Source organism: Amblyomma maculatum, chromosome 9 (assembly GCF_055883805.1).
Source record: "Amblyomma maculatum isolate TAMU_Amacu chromosome 9, ASM5588380v1, whole genome shotgun sequence".
Classification (NCBI taxonomy): Eukaryota; Metazoa; Arthropoda; class Arachnida; order Ixodida; family Ixodidae; genus Amblyomma; species Amblyomma maculatum.
This window is the reverse complement of record NC_139352.1, coordinates 14,084,071-14,109,693: the sequence shown is the minus strand read 5'-3', so window position 1 is coordinate 14,109,693 and position 25,623 is coordinate 14,084,071. Positions and strand designations below refer to the sequence as shown.

Genomic DNA, 25,623 nt, shown 5'->3' with positions numbered 1-25,623 from the left:
CCAGTGTGAGTCTGTGGTAAGTGTGTCTCCGCTATTTTTAAAACCTCTAATGCTTTTTACCATTGTCTCTACTGCCATTCTACTGCTGCGCAGGAGAACGCTATAGCCAGTGAGACCACATTATACGGCGCGTCTTTCAAATACTTCAGCATCATTTTAAAGGTTTTATGAAGAGCTATATACTTGTCAAAACTAGAAAACGCGAACGATCATTAGCTATCCCATCAGTCCACACCGCAATGCAAAAAAAAAACATAATTAAGCTAGCTTCATTAGCAATGAACATATGGGCGATCGAAAATGATAATCCTCCACTACCGCCCCAACTCAGCGCCCGTCGGCGCGCAAGAAAAAAACAATTTGAGGGGCACTTTAACAATCTAAAGTGAGCAAAGGACTTCAACCACCACTGTCGCTGCTCTCTTTTTAACCACAGCTTGGTTTCGTTTGATGACTCTTGCGGCTGACTGTCAGTTGTGAGGTCACAGCGCGTGTGCATTGAAGTGCATGCGCAGTTGTGCTGGCTACTAGATGTCAATTGAGGTTTCCGCACAAGAACACTCCCCATTCGCAGTGCGGGTGTTTAATATGTCTCAAAGCTTAATAATTGACAAGTTATTATAATTAATTAGCTAATTATAATTGACTACTTAACTAATTAGTCTTTACTAATGAGCTAATAATGATTGACTAAGATTCGTACACCTATTACTACATCACTGATTAACTATCAGTACTGAAGCTATCCTAACCCTTCTACAAGTGATTGACAGCTGCTGCGGACGCACGCACGGACACGCCGGTGAGTCAGAGCCTTAAAAGGCTTTCTCCTTAAAAATGGAGAAAAGTCGCTCCCCACCATGCACCGTCCGCGCCACTTGTTGGGAGCTTCCATTGAGTGGGCGCGCCCATGTAAGCCCCGATGACGTCAACGGGGATGGAGCGCGCAGGGATGTGCCGCCGTAATTAGTGGCAAGTGGCTACCGAGAGGGCTTTTTAAATATTGTTTGTAAATTATAGGTTCCATGCAAAGCTTGTACACTTGACTCGCATAGTCACAAAGACCGCCTCTGTGGGTTTATTGGACTACTAATATTACCGCAAGCACCGTTTCAGGGGCCCCTTAAGTCTGTTGTGTCTAGGGGTTTCAAACGTTAACTAAACTGGATAGTTAAGCGGGCGAGTTGGTGATACATCATCCAAAAAACAGCGCGAACAAACGGGGACGACAGGAAGAAACAACAGGAACAAGCGCTTGTTCCTGTTGTTTCTTGTTCGCGCTGTTTTTTGGATGAGTTAACTAAACCTTTCACACGATTTTGTCACAAGTAGTTCTTTTTGCCCAAACGTGCAAAAACTAGAGCAATTGAGTAAGAAAAAGTCTTTTTCATCATAATTCGTCATTATCAGCGTGACTGTACCCACTGCAGGACTAGCGCCTCCCCTATATCTCCCTGTTAATCATGTCCCGTGCCAGCTGTATCATACCATCCCTGCAAAGTTCTTGGTCTCATTCGCCCACTTAACTTTCTGCTGCCCCTTATGCTTGTCTTGGAATCCAGTTTTTCGCCCATAGCGAACATCGGTCATCCAAGCATTTGCATTAAGTGCCCTAATTTCTTCTTGATTTTGACCATAGACGTCAGTAACTATCCTTTTTTCTCTGGCTCAGTCTGCACGCTTCCTGTATCTTACGTTCCACCTGCCAGATTCGTTCTATAGCTATTTGCGGCGTCCTCAATTTAAAATGCTACCGTATTCGTTAGCCTGCACGTTTCAGTCCCATATGTGAGTGCAGGTAAGATATTGCTGTTACATGCTTTCCTCTTTAGGGGTATTGGAAAGCTCCCAGTCATGACCTAATATACTTACCAAAATCGCTCCACCCCAATCTGATTCTTCTATTTATTTCCCTTTTGTGAACCGTATCTGCGGCTACTGCCTGTCCGAAGTATAGACATGTATATTGGCCGACCATTTCCAGTGCCTGTTCCTTTCCGAGGCTGCTGAACATAATACTTAAGTCTTCCACATATTAATCTTTAGACTTGCCGCTCTGCTTTGCCTGTCTATATCATAAATCATATTTTGCAATTCGTCGCCAGATTACTGAAATATTTTCGGTCGAACCTTATCCCCAACTTTTTCCAATTCAGATCTGTGGAGTCCTCGAAGCAAGCTGTGATAGTACTCGAGAAATCTTGGTATGATTGCCTGACACCCTCAGTTATGGTGATGTTATGACTTTCTTAATGGAGTACAATGGTTCCTATGCAGCCATTGTAAATATCGTCCAGTACTTTCACATATTACACATGAATAGGTGTTGCTTATACTTCAGGCACTTTTCTGTCGCCTGATTGATAGTGTGAATAGAGTACGAATTACGAATTTCGCCTGATTCTGCTGAGCATAATTAATTTTATACAATCTTGAAGGTTATTGAAAACCGTATTTACGCATGTAATACCCGCATCGTATGGCACACACTGGAGCGCAGAATTTGGGGGAAACAAAGAGAAGTAAAACTGTTTCGACCAAGCCCCTTAATGTGCTACTGGGTGGAGCCACCTTCGTTCATACTCTCCTCAGAACTAGACACACAATTGAGTATGCTGCAGCTGCTCGACGTGCGTATGCCCGGAACCGAGCAAAATTGCAAAAAAAAAAAAAAAAAAAAAAAAAAAAAGAAGTGCGGGTATTACACGAACATATATGCAATGTCAGGACAACACAACCTGTTGCAAATATGTCGACGCGTGTAGCAACTCTTGTAACGTTAACTTCTCGTTATCAGTCGCACTGCCGCAAATGCTGCATTACGACCGCTGAAGCCTTGAGATGTATTCGCACCTAGATAGCTTTCGCGTCAATATATTATTCATCTGGCCTCCCGCACTTGTGCCAGCTGACAAATTCTGACCTTGCTGTGGTAATGTGCTGATAAAAACTGTTTCATTTTTTTTCCCCAACTGTATTAGGAGTCCGTGCAGTCTAGAAAGCAATTATGAAAGATGCACATTTTACACCCGGCAACACGGGAGATGCAATGGGTATTTAACAAGGTTAGCGAGAGAAAAATGCTAAGGACGTAAATGTCGCCCACCTAAACTTAAAGGCTCCGAAGCGAAAAATAATTTTGTTTTGCTATCTCTCTCTCTCCGCCATTCACGCCGTTCCGTCTAAAGGACGGTACACAACACTGAAGACGGGCGTACACACTACGTTGTATCTCTCACAGCTTCTCCCATGCCTTATCCCACATCGTCACCCATCACGATCTTCTTTCTTCCCTCCTTCCCCTTTCCCAGTGCAGAGTAGCAGGCCAGATTTGAATTATTCCGGCCAACCTCTCTGCCTTTTCTTTTCAATAAATCCATCTATCTATCTATCTCACGGCTTCTTGCGACCACCGTGGCACTGAAGCGGACCTTTCTGAAATGAACGCCGCTGATCGCTTTTTGGCAGTGAGATGAAGCTCTCTTTCTCGCACTGCGGGAAGCTGTGCAGCGGAGTAGAGCGATTCACTCACTCCCTTTGGCGCCTTGGATCCGTTCCCTCACGGCCACCTACGCTCACATGACGTGAGAAAAGAACGAAGTCTGGGTTTTAGACACAGCTGTCCGCGTTCACAGTCGTTTCTGAGTTGCATAACAACGAGCCTCTCCTGTGCTTCTATGCTTTGTATGCCACTAACATTAAGGTGCCGCAAAGCAGTTCAGGGTGCCGCAGTTCAAGTCGGCCCGGTATCGTAATCTCAATTAGAGGAAACGTGAGGCTATACCGTTACTAAGCGGCTGCTTGGAGTTTGTCCCTAACTATCCTCATTTGAGAGACCTTCGGGGCAGGAAACAATAAAATTGGAGAAGGCTTAGCAATATGAGGAAACCAGTGCGGAGATAAAGCACTTAGATTTGACGGCGCGGAAGCAGAAATAATGGTGAAGGCATAAACGTGAGGAATGGCTAATAAAAGATAGCAAGCTTTTGATTCAGCTGGAAATTCGTGGACGGTAAATATTATACTCTTGCTACCGTAAATTTTTTGTTATATTGTGACGCCACTGTGCCCGACTGCACAATTCCCCAACTCTGTCTAACGTAAAAGGGAGAATAGCCTTTGGCGGACTATTATCAGTGCCACCAAGGATTATCTATACATGAGGCTTATGTTCAGCATAGTGTCCCTCTTTGAACGCTCACTCCACTATGACTCTCAACAAAGAGATGTCACGACAACACCAGTGTACACGCACGGATCTTGAGCGTTGTCGGAGTCTCTGATCCGGTTACCCTTGAGGACACCAACAATTTGACCTTCAGCATCAGCAGTACGAAGTCTACTCCCATATTCCCACAGGTAACGCTGTCCTGTGTCAAGTGTGGTAACCATATGCTCAGAAACTTGACAAGCATACCTGCCCACCTGACTTTGTGGCGCTTCCTTCGACGCTTGCCTTATCTGTAAATCCATTCCGCTACCACAGAGGGGCCATCCGTTCTCTATTTTCCTCGTTACATTACCTGTTCATATCCACGTATTCTTTGGGTTTACGATAAGACATAAGTATTTCTTTCCCCGTCCACCTCGTGTTATTATGAGTCATATAACGTTACCCATGCAGTTTTCATTCCTCGCTTTTTCGATAGCCCCTATGTTCCGGCCCACCAGTGAGTGCTTCTAGAGAGCATCTGTTTACAAGGTGTTTCGCATGACTAACTGTAAATAAAAAATAGTTGTGGTTTAACTGTGGTTAACCCTAGTTGAATTGCGATAACAACTGCGGAGGCTTCTTTTACCTGCTACATTAATCCCCTATCACGCCCTATCAGTGTAAGGTGCTACATTATTGGGGACACTTTTAATATTATGACGCAAGAGCGTAAGCTACCAGCCCACTTATTAAATGAGAAGGGTTCAATGCTGCTGAACCGAATGCGGAGCGAAAGCATTACCTGCCGGTGACCGAGCGTTGTTGTTGTTGTTCTTCTCTTAGGAGCCATCCTTTTCTTTTTTCTTTTTTGAAATTGCGCGGCAGCTTGTGGAGCTTCTTTTGTTTTGGCGGCATCTAAAGTGTGAAAGGAGCGCCGGGAATTATGAGTCAGGTGCTTGGTGCTCTCATTTGACCTCTGCATCAGACGTGAAAGTGAAGGCACTGCGTTTAATTTTCAAGGCGAAAGCCTTTATTGCCTCATCGTTTTCGTCAGCAAAAAGTGTCACGCTTTTGCACCGGCTCTGATTGGTCGAGGCGGAATGACGCCATGGAGGTCTTGACCAATCACAGAGCACCACCACAGTATGCGCGAATGAGTGCCTTATATGGCCATATTCCAATCAATGAGCAATTACTAATCAATTATTAATTAATTAATATCAAAATAAGTAGTAACGAATGACTAAATATGTAATCAGCAATTGCTAACTGCCGCTAGTTGCGTAATTAATTATTACTGATTACTTTTGCGCACCCGGTAAAATGAACAACTGCGAAGATACAAGCGCATAAATGCACTCGCAGAATGTGAAAGAGAAGTCGCTCGCTTTGATCGTAGCAGCATTCATTGCTACATGCGCAACAGTCGCGTAACAGAATGCAGCGCTCAGTCTTTCGCCTTTCATCACTTTAGTCGGCAAAGTGTCCTCGAATTTTTTCTTTGTTGTCCGTCTTCGACACAATACACACAACACAAGATAGCATTTACAATGATCTTTTTGCTCGTGGGCATCATTGCATTTACATGCAAGTTTCGCGATGCCTCGTTTGAAAGGGGAGCTCGTCCTTTACGATGCGATGTCGTTGCTCTGCCGTAGGTGGCGCCCGTTTTGGCTCGTTAACAAGAACTTGCTCCAGAAACTAACAATGCGTTTGTCTGGGTGAGAGGAAGAAACGTCGGACGTTCAGTCGCAAGCTGCCCTTGATGTTCTTGTTCTGTTCGGCTTTACTTTTCCTTTTGTCGCAGCTGCTTTTTGGCCAGCCGTCATTTTTCTGTGGGTTTTCGGCCTCGTTAAGTTTAGTTTCGTGAACTTGTTATCCTCGGGCAAAAAGTCTACGTTCCAAATACCGGAAAAAAGAAATTCATCCTCAGTCAACACATAACTCTTTTGAAGTAAGAAAAGTGCTCCCCTTCTGGCTTTCATGATGTCGTTTTCAACCTTTTGCGCTCTCAACATCAGCCAACGTTTCTTTTAATTTGGGTGAGTTCTAATTCATGTCATGACGCAGCTGTAGACCCGAGCATTACATCGCTCACTAGTCGGAGCGTCCAGCAAGCCAAAAGCCATAAAAAGTGAAAAAATAATAAAAACAATCATTAAAAGAATCTTTAACAGTGTCAATGGTCGTGTGGAAGAAGGGCCCGCTTTGCCCAGATTGTCTTTGCCTCCATCTTTGCAGATTGACTTTGCCTCCGTGGATAACCTGTGAAATGTGAAAAATATTTCCGAACGTTTTGCTTACATCTGTTATGTGGGTCGTGATTCTGCCTCGTGCCCCCCAAACGCACGTTTCGTGGTACTTTAATGTACAACGCCTTTAGAAAAGACGTATTGTGTCTTCAAAATTTAATCTATAGGATGTACTACGATGCTAACTCTTTACGAAGGGGCGGCATCATAGGCGCACTGTGAGATCAGGAAACTGCTTTCAGATATTTTGTGACTTGTTTGCCAGTGGCGCTAAGCCTACGTACAACCCCTAGTTGGCCCAACCGGCTACAGCAGCGCCATCGTGTTGTTGCACCGGGTGCACAGGGCGCAGGGGACCCTAGTGAGGCCACTTATTTAATGCATAGTCTATTTCCCATCAACCAAGATGCTACCCAGTCATTCATACGCTGCTAAAGATGTTTATGATCCTCCTTGGGCAGTGGTGATCATGCGTGGCGTAATAACTGTGTTAATCATTTCACACTCCATCTAGCATTCAGTTGCCCTACACAGGGTAATAGCGGTCGGAATTCCTTTACATCGCAAACCTCTTGCGCTATTTTCAGTATCGACAAGCTGGATCATTGCCGCGCCTGCCCAGTTAGTTTTTTTTCTTGGTCCTGCATTATCGTACACCTGACAAGAAAGGTCTGTGCGCTGTAAAGTGGGTCACGTAGTCTCCAGACGGTCTATGCCTAGAAAGACAGCCCGCCACAAATTCCGTATCTCAAGATGAAGGAGGCTGTATCGTTGCCCCAGGTCAATTGCACAGCCTTCGCTCGGTCAAAATACGATATGCGAGCATGTATTTCATGTCTCCCCATATTTGTGTGCAACGAACGCTCTGCAGGCTTGACCCTGCGGTGGCCTGACCGAAATGTGGTACCAAGTTCAGAAAGTATTTTAAAGCAAGGAAAATAACCTGAGGTGAATACCACATGCTGGCTGATGCCAACTGAAATACGTTAATTGTATTGTCAGAAAGTTAGGCGAACACTTTAGCATTGCCGTTAATGGCGTGACGCCATAACGTTTTCACGCTTTTTATTTTTTATTTTTAAAGCAAATTTTTATACTCATTGACAAACATTGGTTTTTCATTCTGAGCATTTTGACACTTTTTAACCCGTTTCCCCTTATTTCCCATATTTTTTCAATTGACAATTGATCAATGAAACGCACTATATTTTCTTAATTAGCATCATCAAGCAGCGTCTTTTTATTCTATTCTCAGCGTTTTAATACCTTTGATCTGAATTTTACAATTTCTTATCTATTTTTTTTTTCATTTCTTTATGTCATCAAATTTTCAATCAATTACAGTTATTTCATTAAAACGTCATCGCATGTCACACACCAATCAGTCACTAGAACGACGAATTACCATTGTACGATTTTTTACGTGGTCCCCGATTATTACCGACACGCGGTACCGACAAGTACTACTACGACGCCGTCGGCTTTTCGTCCAAACAACTCAAAATATTTAGAGGAAGGAGGGGGGCGGGGGGGGAGGGGGGGGTTGACACGACTGCGTTATTAATTGGCTCCCACCTGCGACTAATCTTACGAATACTCTTTCTCGTAAATGTACCTTACCGCTCATATGATAATTAATCCCTTAATTTTGTGGCTGTATTATTTCACAAATACTCTATGCCGATGCCCGGTTAAAAAAGAAACTTTCTGGTGATAAGATACCATTTAAAGCTATCTCACGAAACCTAAGTAAATAACAATGACAGACCTCGCATTTTAGTCCAGTGTTCCCTTGAATGCTTTTCTGGTTGGCTTGCAGAGTATTCCGATCGGAGTGAGTTGGTGGGGACCGCAGCGGTGCTCCAGAACAGCGAAGCTAAGAACAAGGAAAGCTTAAGAACGGGGCTGCTAGCTTCGTGTGCGCGCATACAACACGCGCAGTCCAACTTTATTCTTCTTTTGTTTCAGCCCGCAATAAGGCGCCACCTATGAGTGTCGAGGAGGAGGAAGAGGGGGAAATAACTTTTATTGTCCAACCGAAATGGTAACCCTCCTCTCCTTCGACACTGGCCCGGGGAGGCAATGCTTTAGATGCTGAGGTCTTGTGTCCAGGCGGGCCAGTCGGACGAGGCAGAGAGTCCGAACTACGTAGCAGGATTCTTTAGAATCGTTAGTTTGCGCCCTGCCAGGACAATGTGGCCATTCTCAGATTGTATGGTCGAGGGATCCTCTCAACCTGCAGTGGGTAAACTCATCTGACCTTGCAACTTTATTCTTCTTTTATTTCAGCCCGCAATAAGGCGCCACCTATGACGGGAACATATGGTTCGCTAGGATAGGGGGCGGGTACGTGTATGTTCCACACGACTGCCTCCGTATTTCTTAACTACGTGTCTGGCGGGGGTACCAGATATGTTACAATATGTAATGTTGAATGACTTCCCCATCATCCAACGCTCACTTTCCCGAAGGGGTCATCAGCCCGGTAGCATAGACCTCGAACTAGCTCGTGAGCCGCCTCGTTGGACGGCGGCATGCGGTGGTGCCCAGATCAACGTAATCTTCCACGCAATCTGTCGCTGGTCCAGAATTTTCGCCACCGCGGCGTTATTCCAGTACAAACATTTTGGATGGTAGTTTTAATGTTACTTATGATGAAATTTGCTTCCGTGCCGGCACTAGCCAATCCTACCGCAACCTCCTCCGCCACTGCAGCAGAGCACGTCTTTGGAGGTAGCTAGGATTTCCGCAGCCATGCTGCCGCGACTACCACTCGTCCGTCGTTGCCAACCGTGGCGTCCACATACACTACCTGCTCCAAGGGCGTCTTACTATATAACTCGTTCTTAAAACGTGCGACACCCTCAGACTTACGTGACTGTTTTATGTTGGCTGTTAGGTGACTGGGCCAGGTTTCGAGCCGTCGCGTATCCCCGGCGGACGCCGTGTTTGACCTTGAACAGCAACCGCTTCGGCTCCGCCAGATGGCGGCACAGTCGGCGCGCCGCGCGCTGCTGCCGCGCCGCTGCCGCGCCGAACAGATGGTTCGCCACTGCTTCGGCCTCGCTGTGTTTGCTTTGCTATGCAGACTGCTAAAGAGAGGTGTCAGCGACAAGCCGCGGCAAGGAAGCGACAACGTGCACAAGAGACAGTGTACAGTGCACAAGAGACAAGAGACACAAGAGAAGAACGTCGTGCTAAGCGTCGTGCATAAGATGAAGCTCGGCGACTGCGTTCTAGCTCTCCGAGTGCTTCCACCTCGTCGGCCACTGATGAACACATGACTGCTCAGGAACGCCGCAATGCCGCCAAGCGAAGGCAGCGCGCTGAAGAATCGCCGGAGGAACAGTCGCAACCATTGTGTGTCATGTGTTACTCTATAGCCAAATTATCGAACCACACAAGCTACGCCACAAGCGAACACACAAGCGTAGCCATGCGGCCATTGCTGACGCAGACTTAACCAAAGCTAAGTCACTGCAATTGTTTTTGGTGTTCCGTAGTTTAAGCAAAATTCCATCAATTCCGCATCCGCTTTTTCACGGACGCAGAGACAAAATAAAGGCGAGGCTGTGCGTATACCTATTTAGGAAAGCCATTCACAGTTGCAACTCTCAGACGTGCAACCGTTTTGATTTTAAGGTACCTGCCTCTAATGGCCGCGTTGATGGAAAAATAACAGTCGTGGGCCATCTTGCTACATATACTGCCTTTGTGACTGCTGGTTGTAAACAGGTATTCAATCAGCGGAACAACTGCAGGGAAGGAAGTTTCTGGCTTTTGGACAGCAGTGAAGATTGACGAATCCAGTTTTGAATGAGACCGATTCGGGAAAACGTCGCCCTTACAAGTGCGGACATCGGTCGAGCTAAGAGTCTCCCTGGTCGCAGGTCAGCTTCACGCCCTTCGTGATTCCCAAATTTGAGTGGGCTTTTAGTCGCCACCGAACCCCAAATATTTGCTCCTTCAGACGCGGTCAAGGACGATGTCCCATATTGGTGTCTTCGCTGTTCCTTCCTTGACACGAATGCATGCGTAGTCTACATGCAGTGAAGCTGGGAACTAAAAATCGCAGTTCGTAAGACTGATGCGCTGGTGTTTTATTGTTCCGTCTATTCTTACGTTGTGATAAGTGCATGTACGGTCTTTGCCAAAAGTAACCAGGCTGCATGGTTTGCTTTTCTCTTGTCTTCTAAAGCCAACTTGGATTCCCAGGAGATCACAACTTGTTAAGAAGTGAGGACAGGAGCTCGCCTTTACTTTGCAAAGATGCTTCAGAAGTGGTACGAATGCTCTGCTACTCGACTGAGAATCGGAACATGCAGCCTGGTTACTTTTGGCAAAGATGGTACGTTTCGTTATCACTTTTCGATTTCGTGCACGTGTGATTTTTCCCAATGGTGTTAGAGTATGTACTCGGACCGATGAGTCGTGGGAATGAAGAATGAACAGACATACTTAGAAAAACCAGAACTTCTAAATGTTATTCTTGCGTAGGAAGCTGAAGATGACAAGCTTTCGGAATGCCTTGAGATGGTTAAAGAGAGGGAGATGGCAAAAAGACAAGCGGAACTTGAACTTAAACAAAGAAGAACGGGAACATAGATGGTTTGGTTTGTGGGGTTTAACGTCCCAAAATGACTTGGGCTATGAAGGACGCCGTAATGGAGGATTCCGGAAATTCCGACCACCTGGGGTTCTTTAACGTGCACTCATCACACAGCACACGGGTGCCTTGCTTTTCGCCTCCATAGAAAAGCGGCCGCCGTGACCGGGATTCGAACCCGCATCCTTAAGAACAGTAGTTGAGCGCCGTAACCACTGCGCCACCCCAGCACGGGGAACGTAAAGAGGAATCCTATGATCGTGAATGACAGGTTATTATTTTCTTTAGCCTTGGGCACCAGCTACCTGCCGTCTAGCTGTCCTGGGACGCCGCCGGCCAATAACATCTGCCAGCCTGTGTCTGAGGCGAGGCCCCCCGCCATACGTCCCAAGTGACGGCGGGCCGAGCTCGTTTATCTATTGGTGTAAATAAAAAGTTCTACTCTCTCTCTCTCATGAAAAGGAAATAAGAAGATTGGGATGGAGCGCATTTGGCAAGCACTGGCAGATTGTGACCTAGCAGCTTACCGGTATCGCTCAAGAGGAAAGTATACAACAGTTGCACCCTACCTGTACTCACCTATGAAGCTGAAACGTGGCGGCTAACCAAGAGGGTCCTACTTAAGGTGAGGACAACCCAGAGGGCTATGGAACGAAAAATGGTAGGGGTAACATTAAGAGATAGGAAGCGTGCAGAGTGGGTCAGATAAAATAACTGAAGTTACTGACGTTCTAGTGGAAATCAAGAAGAAAAAATGGGCATGGGCAGAACATGTAGTGCGAAGAGAGAATGACCGATGGTCGCTGAGGGTAACAAACTGGATTCCAAGGGAAGGAAATCGTAGCAGGGGGCGGCAGAAAATTAGGTGAGCGGATAAGGTTAAGAAGTTCGCAAAGATCGAGTGGATGCAGTTAGCACAGAACCCGGTTAATTAGAGAAATATGGGAGAAGCCTTCGCCCTGCAGTGGGTATAGTCAGACTGATGGTGACTCTCTTTCTCTCCACCCCCCGGTATAACAGTGTATCTCTATGGCGCAAGATGGGTAAAATGCCTTTTGTGACGATGCTGACGAGCAGGTACGGTTTGCCTTGACCTTGCTATTCTTAGCGTACTTCTCTGTTCGTAAAGCTTCACTGCGCATAGAGAGAGAGAGAGAGAGAGAGAGAGAGAGAGAGAGAGAGAGAGAGAGAGAGAGAGAGAGAGAGAGAGAGAGAGACTATATTGTCGCAAGAAGAGCTGCTGGGTTTTCTTAGTGAAATGGGCAAGCGGCCGTCAGTTTGTGGCTTGCGGTTACATTTTCAGCGTGGCGTACAATACTGCTCTCCAGTGAGAGAGATCAGTGCGGAATTTTCTGCATATATGCTCTGGACGCCCTGTGTCAAAGAAAGTTCTCAAAGCAAGACCGCATTTTCAGTTCATGCCACTGGCGGGAAAATGCCTGGCTTCAAGGCATGCAAGCAAAACTACCATTCCCAGCGTTGTAAATTTAGTACTACAGAGAAACCTGAGAGCTTCTCGTACAAATTCAAAGTTTGCCGAATCACAGCACGAAGCCTCGCTTTTTGCTCAACGTGAAATTTATCGTATCATATGAGAACCAAATAAGAGCCAATCCGATTAATATCATTGCTTAATAAAAGCTTTAACGAGAAGCTCGCAGCCGCTAAGAAAATCAGCTGTTTACACATACAAATCATTGGACGTCTAATAAAGCAAAATAATAGCTGGAAGGGCATTAATAATATAACAACCATTGAATAGCATAAAGCCACCTTTACGTCATCGTAGTGCTCGTCACGCAGTAATTAACATTTATTTTCGCGTCAAGCACGCTAAAAGGCAGAATCTGGTTACCAGTGCCGTAAGGCGGCAACGGTAACCATGGTAACAAACAAAACGCGTAGACTTCAAGAAGAGTTAGTAACAGATGGTTACCGTTGCCGTAAGGCGGCAACGGTAACCATGGTAACAAACAAAACGCGTAGACTTCAAGAAGAGCTTGTAACAGATTTTTTGAGCAACATCTCAAAAAAACAAGAAAACGGCGCGTCAGCTGTTCCTGCTAACTGGTCAACCTGCTTCATTTTGAAATGGCATAAAACGAAATCAAACCTTCGCACAACACGGTGCTCCACATTTAACTAATACATCTGAGATGTCTTGAAACAAACAACAAAAAAACTCCTGGAACAATAATGACCTTTAAACTGTCGCTGCTGACTTGTAAACCATATAATTTGTCAAAACTTATAAAGCGATATGAAAACTATCACAGGGAGCCGTGTATGTCCTTTTCTTCCGTAAGAACACGAACGTCTTCGGCGCACAAACTGCCTAGGTGCCCCAGAGCGTCATTTTGACGCACAGCCGGTGGTCGCGCACGTCCGCCCATCCGCCGCTGACCTTGGGCAAGTTGACAACGCGCGGTTTAATCATGCGCAGTGCGCTGATCTTCTCGGAACCGAAGCCGTCCTTGGGGATCACCTGCCGAGCCTTGCGCAGCAGCATTTCCCGGCACTCTTTGCGACGCCGGTGTACGCCACTGCGATAGAAATTGAGATAGGATTTGAGAGAGTATTCTACCGAAACGATCGGAAACGACCGTCATCATTTCCACTCTCCATATATTCAAGCCTGCCAAGCCGCCGAAAATACACGCTCGAGCATTGAAAACAGCTGTTCAGCGAAGACATAGGTGCACTATAACACAGTACATTTTCTTTGTGGAGATTTACTTGCAAGTAAATCCAGATGCAGCACTTTTCACGAAGACAAAGTGGCGTAAATCAATACGTGCAGGGTTGCTCACGAGTTCGAAAATCAGGAATTCTCGTTTCGAGTGACACAGGACTTCGCAATTTAGAAATTCTGCCTAAGAGCGGCGTGAGTGGGGGAAAGGGGGGGGGGGGGGTACACTACTCAGGTCTTCAGGATCAAGTACTGAACTTAAGAGAGTTAACTGCTGAGCTAGTTGGTCAGTTCAGTTCAGTCGTTCAGTCGTGTCCGACTCTTCGTGACCCTATTGACCATGTCACGCCACGCTTTCCGGTCTCTCACTATCTTCCTAACATCACATAACTTCATCTGCAGTGCCTCGAGGATGCCATCTAACCATCGCGTTCGCTGCCTACCCCTTCTTCGGCGACCCTCAACCTTTCCCAACATCAAATCTTTCTCCAGCGACTCCTCTCTTCTCATCAGATGACCAAAGTAGCTGAGCTTTAACTTTAGAATTTGACCCTCCAATGAGCATTCAGGGTTTATGGTCGACAATATAAGACTGATTTGATCTTCTGGCAGTCCAAGGAACTCTCAAGAGTCTTCGCCAGCACCACAATTCAAACGCGTCAATTCTTCGGCGGTCAGCCTTTTTCACAGTCCAACTCTCGCATCCATACATCACAACTGGAAAGACCATAGCACGAGTTATACGGATCTTGGTTGGCAGACTAATGTCTCTGCTCTTTACTAGGCGGTCAAGGCTAACCATTGCTCTCTTTCCCAGAAGCAGGCGTCTCCTAATTTCATGGCTGCAGTCTCCTTCCGAGGTAATCTTGGAGCCCAAGAAGAGAAAATCTGTCACAGCTTCCACTTCTTGTCCCTTGATGCTCCAGGACTTGATAGGGCAAGACGCCATGATCTTTCTCTTTTTAATGTTCAGTTTAAGCCCAAACTTCTCACTCTCTTCTTGTACGCGCATCAGAAGTCTCTTGTGTTCCGCTTCACTTTCTGCCATTAAAGTGATATCATCCGCATATCTAAGGTTGTTGATACGTTATCCAGCAATCTTCACTCCAGCTGAAGACTCGTCCAGACCGGCCTTCCTCATGATGCACTCTGCATATAGGTTAAATAGGCAGGGCGACAGTATGCAGCCTTGCCTCACGCCTTTCTCAATCGGAAACCAATCAGTAAGACCATGCCCAGTTCTGACTGTGGCCTCTTGCCCTTCATACAGGTTCCTGAAGAGACAGATGAGGTGAATTGGAACTTCCATCTCTTGGAGAGCTTGCCACAATCTGCTGTGATCTACGCAGTCAAACGCTTTCGCATAGTCAATAAAGCAGAAGTAGATGGGTTTCTGGAACTCTCTTGCTTTTTCCATGATCCAGCGAAGGTTGGCAACTTGGTCTCTAGTTCCTCTGCCCTTGCGAAACCCAGCTTGCACGTCCGGAAGCTCCCGATCCACATACTGCTGCAGCCTACCTTGGAGGATTTTCAACATCACCTTGCTAGCATGCGAAATAAGCGCGATCGTGCGGTAGTTGGAACAATCTTTGGCACTGCCTTTCTTTGGAATGGGGATGTAAACTGACCTCCTCCAATCCTGTGGCCACTGCAGGGTTGTCCAAATCTTCTGACATAATGTATGCAGAATGTTAACAGCGTCATGGTTGAGGTTTTGGAGCAACTCAGCTGGAATGCTATCAATTCCGCTAGCTTTGTTCTTAGCAAGGCTGGCTAAGGCCCATTCAACCTCACTCTTCAGGATGCCCGGCTCGAGATCAGTGATCACAACCGTCTTATGTTGGATTTGCGCATTCGGGTCCTTCTTGTACAGTTCTTCTGTGTATTCCTGCCACCTCTTCTTTATCTCTGCGGCTTCAGTGAGGTCCTTGCCTCGTTTGTCCTTTATCACGCCCATCTTAGCACAGAAGCTTCCTTTGATATCTTTGATTGTCTTATACAGAGCTCTTGTGTTCCTTAATTGGCTGTTGTCCTCAACTGCTTGGCACTGTATGTTCAGGAAGGCATTCTTATCTCTCCTTGCTATTTTCTGAAAATCCGCATTGAGAACCTTGTATCTTTCTCTTTCCCCCATAACTTTTGCCATCCTCCTTTCCTCAGCTATTTGCAAAGCCTCTTCAGATAACCATTTTGCTTTCTTGCATTTCTTTTGCTTTGGAACTACCTTAGTAGCAACTTCTTGTATTATATCACGAACATCAGTCCACATCTCTTCGGGCTCTTTGTCTTCTAGATCTAATTCTTGAAATCGATTCCTCACTTCCACAGCATATTCTAATGGAACTTGATCCAGATTATACCTGAAAGGCCTTCTAGTTTTCTGCGTTTTCCTCAATCGAAGCTTAATCTTGGCAACAAGAAGCTGATGATCGGTGCCACAATCGGCCCCAGGCCTTGTTTTTACTGCTTGTATAGCGCTTCTCCATCTCTGTCGGCAAATAATATAATCGATCTGATTCCTGTACAGACCGTCCGGCGAAGTCCATGTGTATAGGCGCCTCTTGTGCTGTTGAAAATGAGTATTCGCTATGGTCAGGTTGTTTTCTTGACAAAACTCTACTAGCCTCTGCCCAGCTTCATTTGGCTCACCAAGACCGAACTTGCCTGTAATTCCGGATATTTCTTCACTCCCTACCTTAGCATTCCAGTCTCCTATGAGAAAAACGACGTCTGATGATGGGGTGCGGTCTAAAAGGCATTGTAGGTCCGCATAAAATATCTCAACGTCAGCTTCTTCAGCAGTAGTGGTCGGTGCATAGACTTGGATAACTGTTATGTTGAAAGGGTGACCTTGGATCCGAAGTGAAATCATTCGGTCGTTTTTGGGGTTGTACCCTAGCACTGCTTTGCCCATTCTTCTGTTTACTATGAGAGCGACCCCATTCCTTCTCTTGGATTCGTGCCCACAATAAAAGACATAATGGTCGCCGGAGTTAAATTCTCCCATTCCGGTCCACTTGAGCTCGCTGATACTCAAGATATCAATGTTCAATCTGTCCATTTCTCGCTTGACGATATCCAGTTTACCTTGCGTCATAGATCTTACATTCCATGTTGCTATGTGATACATCTCCTTGCAACATCGGACTTTCCGGTCGCTTCCCGACACATCCACAACTGAGCGTCCTTTGGTTGTCACACATAATTAGAGGAAATTCGGCGCAACGCAAACACACACAAGAAAGGGGACACCACGGACGCTTGGTGGTGTCCGCCGTGGGGTCCCCTTTCTTGTGGGTGTTTCTGTTGCGCTGAATTCCCTGTAATTAAGTACTGATCTCCTCTGCAATGTCGTGAATTATCCGCAGCACACGAGGTTTTGTTTTCTTTTTTAATGTGGGTTCATTAGGTGGAAACCTTTTCACCAACACTGTGTTGTCGAAAAAAAAATTTTTGAATGGTGGAACAACTTGCGAAGCCAACGGCGCATGTTGTCTGGACTTTCAACAGGAGTTGAAGATATAACTAGAAATACTAGTCAAAGAGGCTTTTCAACGGAAATTGTTTATGAACGCATGTTTTTGCATATTGAAGCTTGCATCATAACAATAAATATACCCGCAGATAATCCTTAGGATGCTTTCAGTTTTATATTATTTATGGTAAAAAATGCACCCTATTCATTTTTTGCGCAGTACAAAAATTTGAAAGCAAGATTTTCCGACGCATAGAAAGGATAGACCATTCCCATTAGAGTGGTCTTAAGTGTGTTCTGCAGTATGCCAAAGTGATCCTAACAAATAAAAGTGATTCAAGAACGCTGGTCTCGAAGTTTCTTAGCATGTTTGACGCAGTAGCCAGCTCTCGATTCAGGATAGTCGCAAGCGCAGCGTCACGTGTCGCATAAGCTTATTTTCCTCGAGTAATAAATAGACTATGCTATTTATTTGCGCTTACTCGTGCTCAAGCATACACTGATTCAACTCGATGAGCAAGCAACAGCAAAACTAGCCCACATGCCGTGAGTGTACGTTGAAGAGTTTATACTTCGCCATTAAGCGAGCCATGGGTTGGTAACACTGTTGTATCGCACAGCAAGTGCTTTCGAAAGGAGAGGCCGCCTAGCTCACCACTCTCCGATGTGAAAGATTCTGCTGACGCGCATGCTGACGGTGAGGCTGCCGGCAGGGAAGCACTTCTTGGCCACGGCTGTCAGCGTCAGGTCCCAGTTGTAGTCGTCGTGTATGCAGAACTCCTGAGAACATCAAGCAACACCGCACATAGTTTAAGATCCTGCGCCAGTGGAGTGTATAGTCGAAAGGAAAAGAAAACCAACTTAGTATGGGCGGAGGGGTGAGGACGCTAGACACCGTCTCCTTCAAGTGGTCGACAGTTCGCATTCAAAGATCACACGGGCCATGTATTCCAGAACCATGTACAGGACATACACAGAGCTCATTCTCAAGGACGCCCCACTCCACCCGTCGGGATAATTTCAATGCTCCATACGTGGTCGAAATGGTTGAAAGGTCAAAGTACCCAGCCCTCTTCTGTCTATGAACTGTGTACAGAAATTGTTGCGATGATCGACTCGCCCATTGTCGCTCAATGTCGATTTGGATGGTATTCCCGTCGGTCTGTGCGTGGGAATCTCTGTTTAGAGGAAAAATAATAAGGCCTGTAGCATAATGGGACTCCGATTCCGACATGCAGGCTGGTCTCGGAATAAAGCATCGACTCGCTCTTACAAATAGTCGCTGTCACAATAACAAATATTTTCTTGGGGCAAGTAATCAGCTCCATCGCAAATATTATGGTTCTCAAGGCTGACGTATCGTATACCTCCCACTGTCACATACCGCTACTTGGTACTACCGCCTACTATCTATATTTCTGCCTGTTGCAGACACCCGAATCTAAAATCTTGAGCACTGTCTCTACACATGGCTATCCAACCCATCATATTCCACTCGATTCTAAAGACGACTTCGTCCGTGCAACGCTGATAGCCTAAGAGCCTAGAACTTCACTTTCCGCCAGCGCTTGTATACGTAGTGTAGTCAATGATATTGCATGTTTTATAGCACACCATGGTGATTCCTGTCAATAACTTACTTGCTTTCTTTCTCTACCGTTGTCTTTTATAAGGCGCTGTATCAGTGTGTTCACCTGTTTGGCCTTGTATCCCGTTCCTTTAATGTGCTGGGACAAGATTCGAGCTCCTTTAAAGTTTTCGCAGTATATTGCTCTGGATTGAAATTGTATGAACGCTGTTGTGGCTGGGAAACCGCTGGACAGCAAACAGGTCTTCTTCAGTGTCTGTAACGTATTTCCCTCCCCTACCCTTTAAAAGCAATAATCCGTAAAATAGTTCAGATCATTCATGTGCGCCAAGAATTCAATATGTCGCCCTACGAAGACTACTGACGTGATCGAGAGCCGGAGTATGAATTGTTTAAACGGCCCGCCGACTCTTAAACCGCTAGAAGATCTTGTTTCGCTTCTGCGTTAAATACTCTACAAGTGGCTTCAAAATGACTCTATAGTCCTCGCGCCTTACGACAGTTTAAAAGTGCTAAAGATATCATGCTTCCTGACCTGAACGCAGCTTCTCGTGCAGTATATCAGTGTACAACATTCAGCATCGGCTTTGCCTGTTTTATACACCTATCAAAGCCCAATGCGTTTTACGCGGCAGCTGCGAGCTAGCTTTTTCGAAACAAGTCGTTGGGGGAAGCATATAGCAATGAATCTTATGGGTTAGCACGACTAAAGTCGTAGACTAAGTGGCAGGACGGCCGCCTTCGGAATACCGAATACACATCAAGGCCCCGGCAGCAAACTGAAATCAAATTCGCCAAAGAATGAACCTTTACTCCAAGGTAAAATCGACGGTGACAGCTTACTCAAGCGCACGGAAGGCAGTACTTTTCCTCCATGTGGCTATATTCAGAGGAAAGTCGGAATGATGACGCTTATGCCTGTGGTTTCATCACTAAATGTTCAGCAAGTGACGTGTACGATTATGAACTGTCTTCCATTTTGCACGTCTAAGAAAACAGTCCGTGTCATGCCCATATGTAGCCTTGTTTCTCCAGTATACGACAAGTTTCGATAGCTTGGTAATTTATACACAGCACCGATATATTTGTAGATTTCCTTCAAATAATGGTTTATATGGACACCCGTTTCATTCTTTGGCGAAATTTTTATTTGACGATAAATGATCTGGCCGCTGCGTAGCATGATTACGAGTATGGATCGGAAGCTATACGTATACAGTCGACAAAAGACGGAAAAGACTAAACACTGACGCTGAAGCATCCCCGGATGGCCTTCCACACATCCCGGGTCATGATGATGCCCATGTTGTTGGTGCTCTTGGCCCAGGGGCGAACTTCGACCTGCACACGGGCAACAATCTTCTGTATACCGATTTGATTTCCCGATTGGTTATCACAACGTCGCGTGATTTGATTCGAGGCTATGTTCGGCAGTGCGCCAGTGATTCAACGAAGCCACCGGAAGTTCATTTATTTATTGTACCCTCAGGGTACAGAGTGCGTTACAGATTAAAAGGACATTTCACAAAAATAATAAAGAACATAAACCATAATTTACACAAGAATGCAAAACATTAGAGGAAAAAAATATTGTAGTTAACCATTTTCTTACAACATAAAAGCATGCATGAACAATAATATGAAGTTATGCACCAAAATAACATAATAAACCAGGCAGTAAGCACAAACACAGTATTTAGCCTAATGGGGGTCACTGATACTAATGATGCGACTAAGAAATTTCAAAGTTGTACCGCTGTTCCCTGAAATCGAGTGTCAGTACTTAATGTCATCATGGATATATAAAAGGAACAAGCAAACTAAACCCGAGAAATGTCAGCGTCATTTAGAAAACCGAGTAATTAGGGCGATACCGAGTAATATGGGCACCCAGGTTCATCCAGATACTGTAGAGCAGTACATAAAATATTACACTAATTTCTCGTCTCGTTCTTTGCATGCATAAAATACCCCATTGAAATTGCAAAGAGGCTAAGCTCATCTTAACATCGAATTCATGCGTATCAAACGAACGACGAGCAAAGGCGGAAATCCTTCGAACGGCCCCAGCGGTTTCAGGCAGCCGATGTCTCGCCAGTGGTTGGTGGCGATGCTTAATGTTTTATTACATCCTTTACCAGCCAGACTCGCTTTTAGCCCAAGTCTGTTCGCACAGTCATGTTCGTGCAGTTCCTACAGAAGCGTGCAAAATTGTCATCTCAGGAGCGTGAGACTAGCATCAAAAAACCTTAGGAGAGCCCTGCACAAACTGCATTTAGCGTTGTGCGACGTTAGTGGCTCCTGTAGTCGATTATTTGTACAACACGGATACTACTGGCCGAGACTGCCGGCGACAGTGGAGCACACTATGTACGAACGTGCGTCGACTGCCAGCGCCGTAAATCACCCCCTGGGAAACCAGCCGGACTACTCCACCCTTTTCAAGTGCCAACGACACCTTTCAAGCAAACTGGCATGGACCTCTTGGGACCATTTCCGACACCTACAGCCAGGAATAAATGAATAATTGTCGCCTCCGATTATCTAACCCGATACGCGAAGACAAAGGCCCTGCCCAGGGGTACCTCCGCCGAAGCAGCTCGGTTATTCGTTGAGAACGTTGTCCCCAGGCGTGGCACTTCGATACTCATTATAACTGACAGAGGAACTGCATTTACGGTCGAACTTTTGGAGACCGTTCTCCGCCTCAGTGGTACCAGTCACCGTAAAACAATGGCCTATCACACTGAACTAATTGATTGACGGAATAGCTCAATAAGACCATCGCAGACATGATTTGCATGTACGTCGACGTGGACCAAAAAAATTAGGACGAGATTCTTTCCTACGTCACATTCGCACCACTCGCATGACACCATTCAGCCTCCTTCATGGGCGACCCATGACAACTATGCTGAATGCAATGTTGCTCCCGAATGCCGCCGCCGATGATGTCGACCAGGGCGCCGAGGAATTCGCTCACCGCTCAGACTAATGTCGACAACTAGCGCGTGTGTGGATCAAAAATCAGCAGCAACATGATGCACGATGCTACAATCTTCGACACAGACATGCAATTTGCGAACCTGGCGACAAAGTGTGGGTGTGGACGCCTATTCGCCGCCGTGGACTCCTTGAAAAACTACTGCGGCGATACTTCGGGCCCTATGTTGTTCTGCGACGTTTAACCGACGTAACGCATGGACATCCAAGCGGAGCCAGCAACAAGCCGTAGTCGTCCATGTTTTACGAATGAAGCCGTATCACTCAGACTTATCTTGACCTCCTACTTCCTTTTGTTCTCATCTGGACGATGCTTCCTGAGGAGGAGGGCAAATGCCGCATAGAAGAAGACGTCTGGGGCTACGAGCGCAAGGCTGGAAGAGAAGGAAGCTTGAACACCAGACTCGTTCCAGTTGACCATTCAGCCGTCTTATCTCTAGGTCATCCTTGGGATTCTATCAAGGCACGACAATATTATATGAAATACCTCCTGAAATATGAGTTCACACTTAAACGAGCCTTACGAATGGGCCTGCGTGGTATAAGGGCACTGTGTATCTCGGGGTAAGGGTCCTGGAAAGCTGGATTCCGACCTCAACAATCTGCCGCAAAGGCGAAGCCTCAGCTGGAAGTGGCAGCCACATCGGGCATGTAACGCGGTCTCGCAACGTCCCACAATCTGACCACCATCAACGCCTGCCGACTACAACCTGCCAGAGCCATGCCTATAATTTCGTCGTTTTTTTTTTTAAGTTGTATCCTATACAATCCTCTCATTTCAACATAGATAAGAATGCGGGTGAGAAAGAACAACGTTAGGTTGCACACATCTCTTTCCCGGGAAACGGCAGCGCACAAGAGACTGCACAAGAAAGGCGACAACACATGAATACAGCTTCCACACGGGCTCTTCAACTATGCGCTTTACTGTTCTCATCCCGCGAACAAGGCACGGAAAAACAAAAGAAGACACTCACGGCATCGAATAGAAGCCTATTGAGGGAGTAATCATTCTTCACGTTCCCGACCATGCTAAGGCATATGTTGGTACCGCAAAACCTGTGGATGAAACCAACGCCACTCAGTCGGTATGTGCGGACATCTCTATCGCCGGGCTACTCTCCACCCCCCCCCCCCACCGCACGCACACACACACACGCACACACCAAGCAATTAATGAAATCATTGATGACGTAATCACACTGTATTTGCTTTCTAATTTTATCTTTTCTCGGTGTCGATTTGCAAGCCAAGGCCACATTAACGCCGGCCAACCTACCCACGTTTCCTCTTAAAATTTCTCTCCCTTTCTCTTTACCTCTGAATAAGGAGTAAATACGAAATTAATACGAATGGCGAAAGTCATGGTGTCCTGGACTGGGGGCGCCAACCGCTCATCAGCCTCGGCTGAAGAGGCGAAGAAAAAGATCCCCGAGCAGTTAATAAAGTTCACTCACTCACTCACTTAGCTTCTTACTGGTTTTTAGTTGAAACCACTTCAGGATTTTGTGCGGATTATGAAGAATATTTTGTTTAGCGTGTACTATAGACTTAAAGCGAAACCATGCACTGAAGACGGCACTCTCTTCTCATCACGATGTCTACACTAGTGGTCAAAATTTATTGAATAATTTTCTTTATTCCATTCAGGATGTCTATGTAACCTAGTCGTTGGGAGAGCTGCATTAGGGCAAAAAAGGTCACATGCGGCGGTCAAAATATTCGCCGTATTTCATGATTAACTAGAGCATTTTCCTAAGTTCTGTAAGTATATAGCATTATTTGTATTGTAAAAACCGAGATAGCGTGATAATCCCGGATGAACTATATGTTTTATATATCTCGGAATTCCGGAATAGCTGCAGCGGTCTATCAGCGAAGCCAAAAAAGCGCAGCGTGTGCTTAAACTGAAAAAAAAAAAAAAATGTGCAAAGCCCTGTACATACAACATTTAAACGCCACCTTCAGTTGTGTATGGATGGGACATCTATAGCATCTTCTCTCTATAGGTGAGGATTGTTACTGACGTTCGTGCATTCAAACATACATGTTTGGCAAGAAGAGTAAGCGAAATCTACGCGACTACGCACAACGAATAAGGCGGAAAGCTTGATAAGAAATCGATTTCTGCCGGCGGCCATACGGGTTTCTCGCCACTAGTCAGTATGAACGCAAGCAACAGGTAGTGCACTCTCGCACTAGCTTGTGCCCATGCAGGCAGAGGAGCACAAAGTGTGAACGCCGAAGAATTTCGACAACGAGAGGCCAATTTTGTTCACAGTTGACGCCAGAGTGTTGACATCGTCCGACTCACTTGGGTTTGCTAGCGAGGAGTAGCCGAACGGCTGCGAGGTAGTCGGGGGCCACGTAATAATCCTCCTCGAGCAGCAGGATGGGGCCTTCGTGTTTACAGGTGGCGTTCAGCTTCTCCATCACGACGTTCAGCTGGGTGTACGTATCACGAGTATTAGATCCGATCCAACTCCTAGGGTAATAGTAAAACTTTTGTGGCGCGAAAAGTAAGTTGTGAAATGATGAAGTAAAATGTGCTTTTATGAGGGCGTCCCAAGACTAGCTGTACTGGAAGAGGCAGTATACTTTCGGTTACTGAGAGCTGAATTCCTGGAGTTGTTTTTGTTTCTAGCTACAATATAAGCAAGTAGTGGCTATCAGAACAGGGGACCTGTAAAAGAAGAGCATGATACACCACGTGCCCGCTATTCTGTTCCAACGCTGAGAAAACGCCTGTATCTCCCCTCCCCCTGAAAAGAAAAAAACAAACTGAACGCAGACCAAACGCGTCATATAAAATAAAAGTGGAAATGAAAAGATATAAATTAGTATAGTAAAAAAATAATTAAGCACTTCAGTATCCTTGAAACGACGAGTTATCATTTTATTTGGCTCATAAAATCGCGTGCATGCATGCATGGACGGACGGATGGATGATCCACCATCTATAATTGCTAATCTCTCCACAACTGATTTATTTCTAACTGCGGTTAACCTTCTTCCCTCAAGCAGATAACCGCGTTCCCGAAATTAAGCCCTGGCACGAGTATTGCTTTCCGATACATTTAGTACTTCATACCTGTTGTACCCCCTCAATGCTCTGTGGTTCATTATCACGGCATATCTTTGTCCCTTCGCCCTGGTGGTTCATTCGCATGCTTTTCAAGTATACGTGCCCTTCGCTTATGCACACTGCTAGATAGTTATAGTCCGCCAGTCTTGGTATGTGACTCCCTTGCATGGTAAGCACTTAATCAGTGGAACTGTTGGTTACAATCAGACCCGTCTTATTGCGCTCATTGCCACCAGCGTGCCCGCAGGTATTGACCATTGTTTGTAAATCTTCCTGGATGCCAGATAATAGAAAAATGTCGTTCGCTTAAAATTCTATTTGATTTTACGCAAAGTTTACTGGGCACGTTGTGCCGTTGTCATACCCGAGATTCAGGGGTGCTTTCAAGGACAAGTCAAAATCCTGCCGGCGAAAACATTCGGGTGGCGCCGACACCTCCATAGCGGCGGCCACCGGATCTCACCCGATAGTAAATAAGCAAGTAGGCGGGAGGTCCTGATCTCTTTTGACTCAGGTCAGGCGTTTGTCAACGCCACAGAAAAAAAAATGGATAGTTAAGGGGAAAAGAGAAATAAATCACAACACTGCACTGTGTCAGTCTTTTGTGGCACCGTCGGTCGAGCGGCCTGTTGAAGCCGCATGAATCGAATCCGGTAGCCACGTTTAGGCCAAGAACCAAGTCACAGTAGTGACAGTAGTCGCAGTGTCTTTCACTGTCAGTCGCCAAATCATCCAGCCCCAGCCGTTGTTAGCATGTTGGCTTTTGCAGCAT

At 45.9% G+C, this 25,623-nt stretch overlaps 1 protein-coding gene across 1 annotated transcript in view; it reads right to left on the bottom strand.

The window, feature by feature from the left end:
- Positions 1 to 13,023: 13,023 nt before the first annotated feature.
- The window catches only part of LOC146178377 (alpha-1,6-mannosyl-glycoprotein 2-beta-N-acetylglucosaminyltransferase-like), a 30,367-nt gene continuing 17,767 nt past the window's right edge, over positions 13,024 to 25,623 (bottom strand). The window contains exons 7-11 of the mRNA XM_084579684.1: positions 24,081 to 24,211; positions 22,744 to 22,825; positions 20,015 to 20,104; positions 17,831 to 17,955; positions 13,024 to 13,554 (exon numbers count right to left, since the gene is read on the bottom strand). Of these exons, the coding sequence (XP_084435810.1) occupies positions 13,347 to 13,554; positions 17,831 to 17,955; positions 20,015 to 20,104; positions 22,744 to 22,825; positions 24,081 to 24,211 (636 nt within the window). The 3' untranslated portion in view covers positions 13,024 to 13,346. The remainder of the gene's footprint in view (positions 13,555 to 17,830; positions 17,956 to 20,014; positions 20,105 to 22,743; positions 22,826 to 24,080; positions 24,212 to 25,623) is intronic.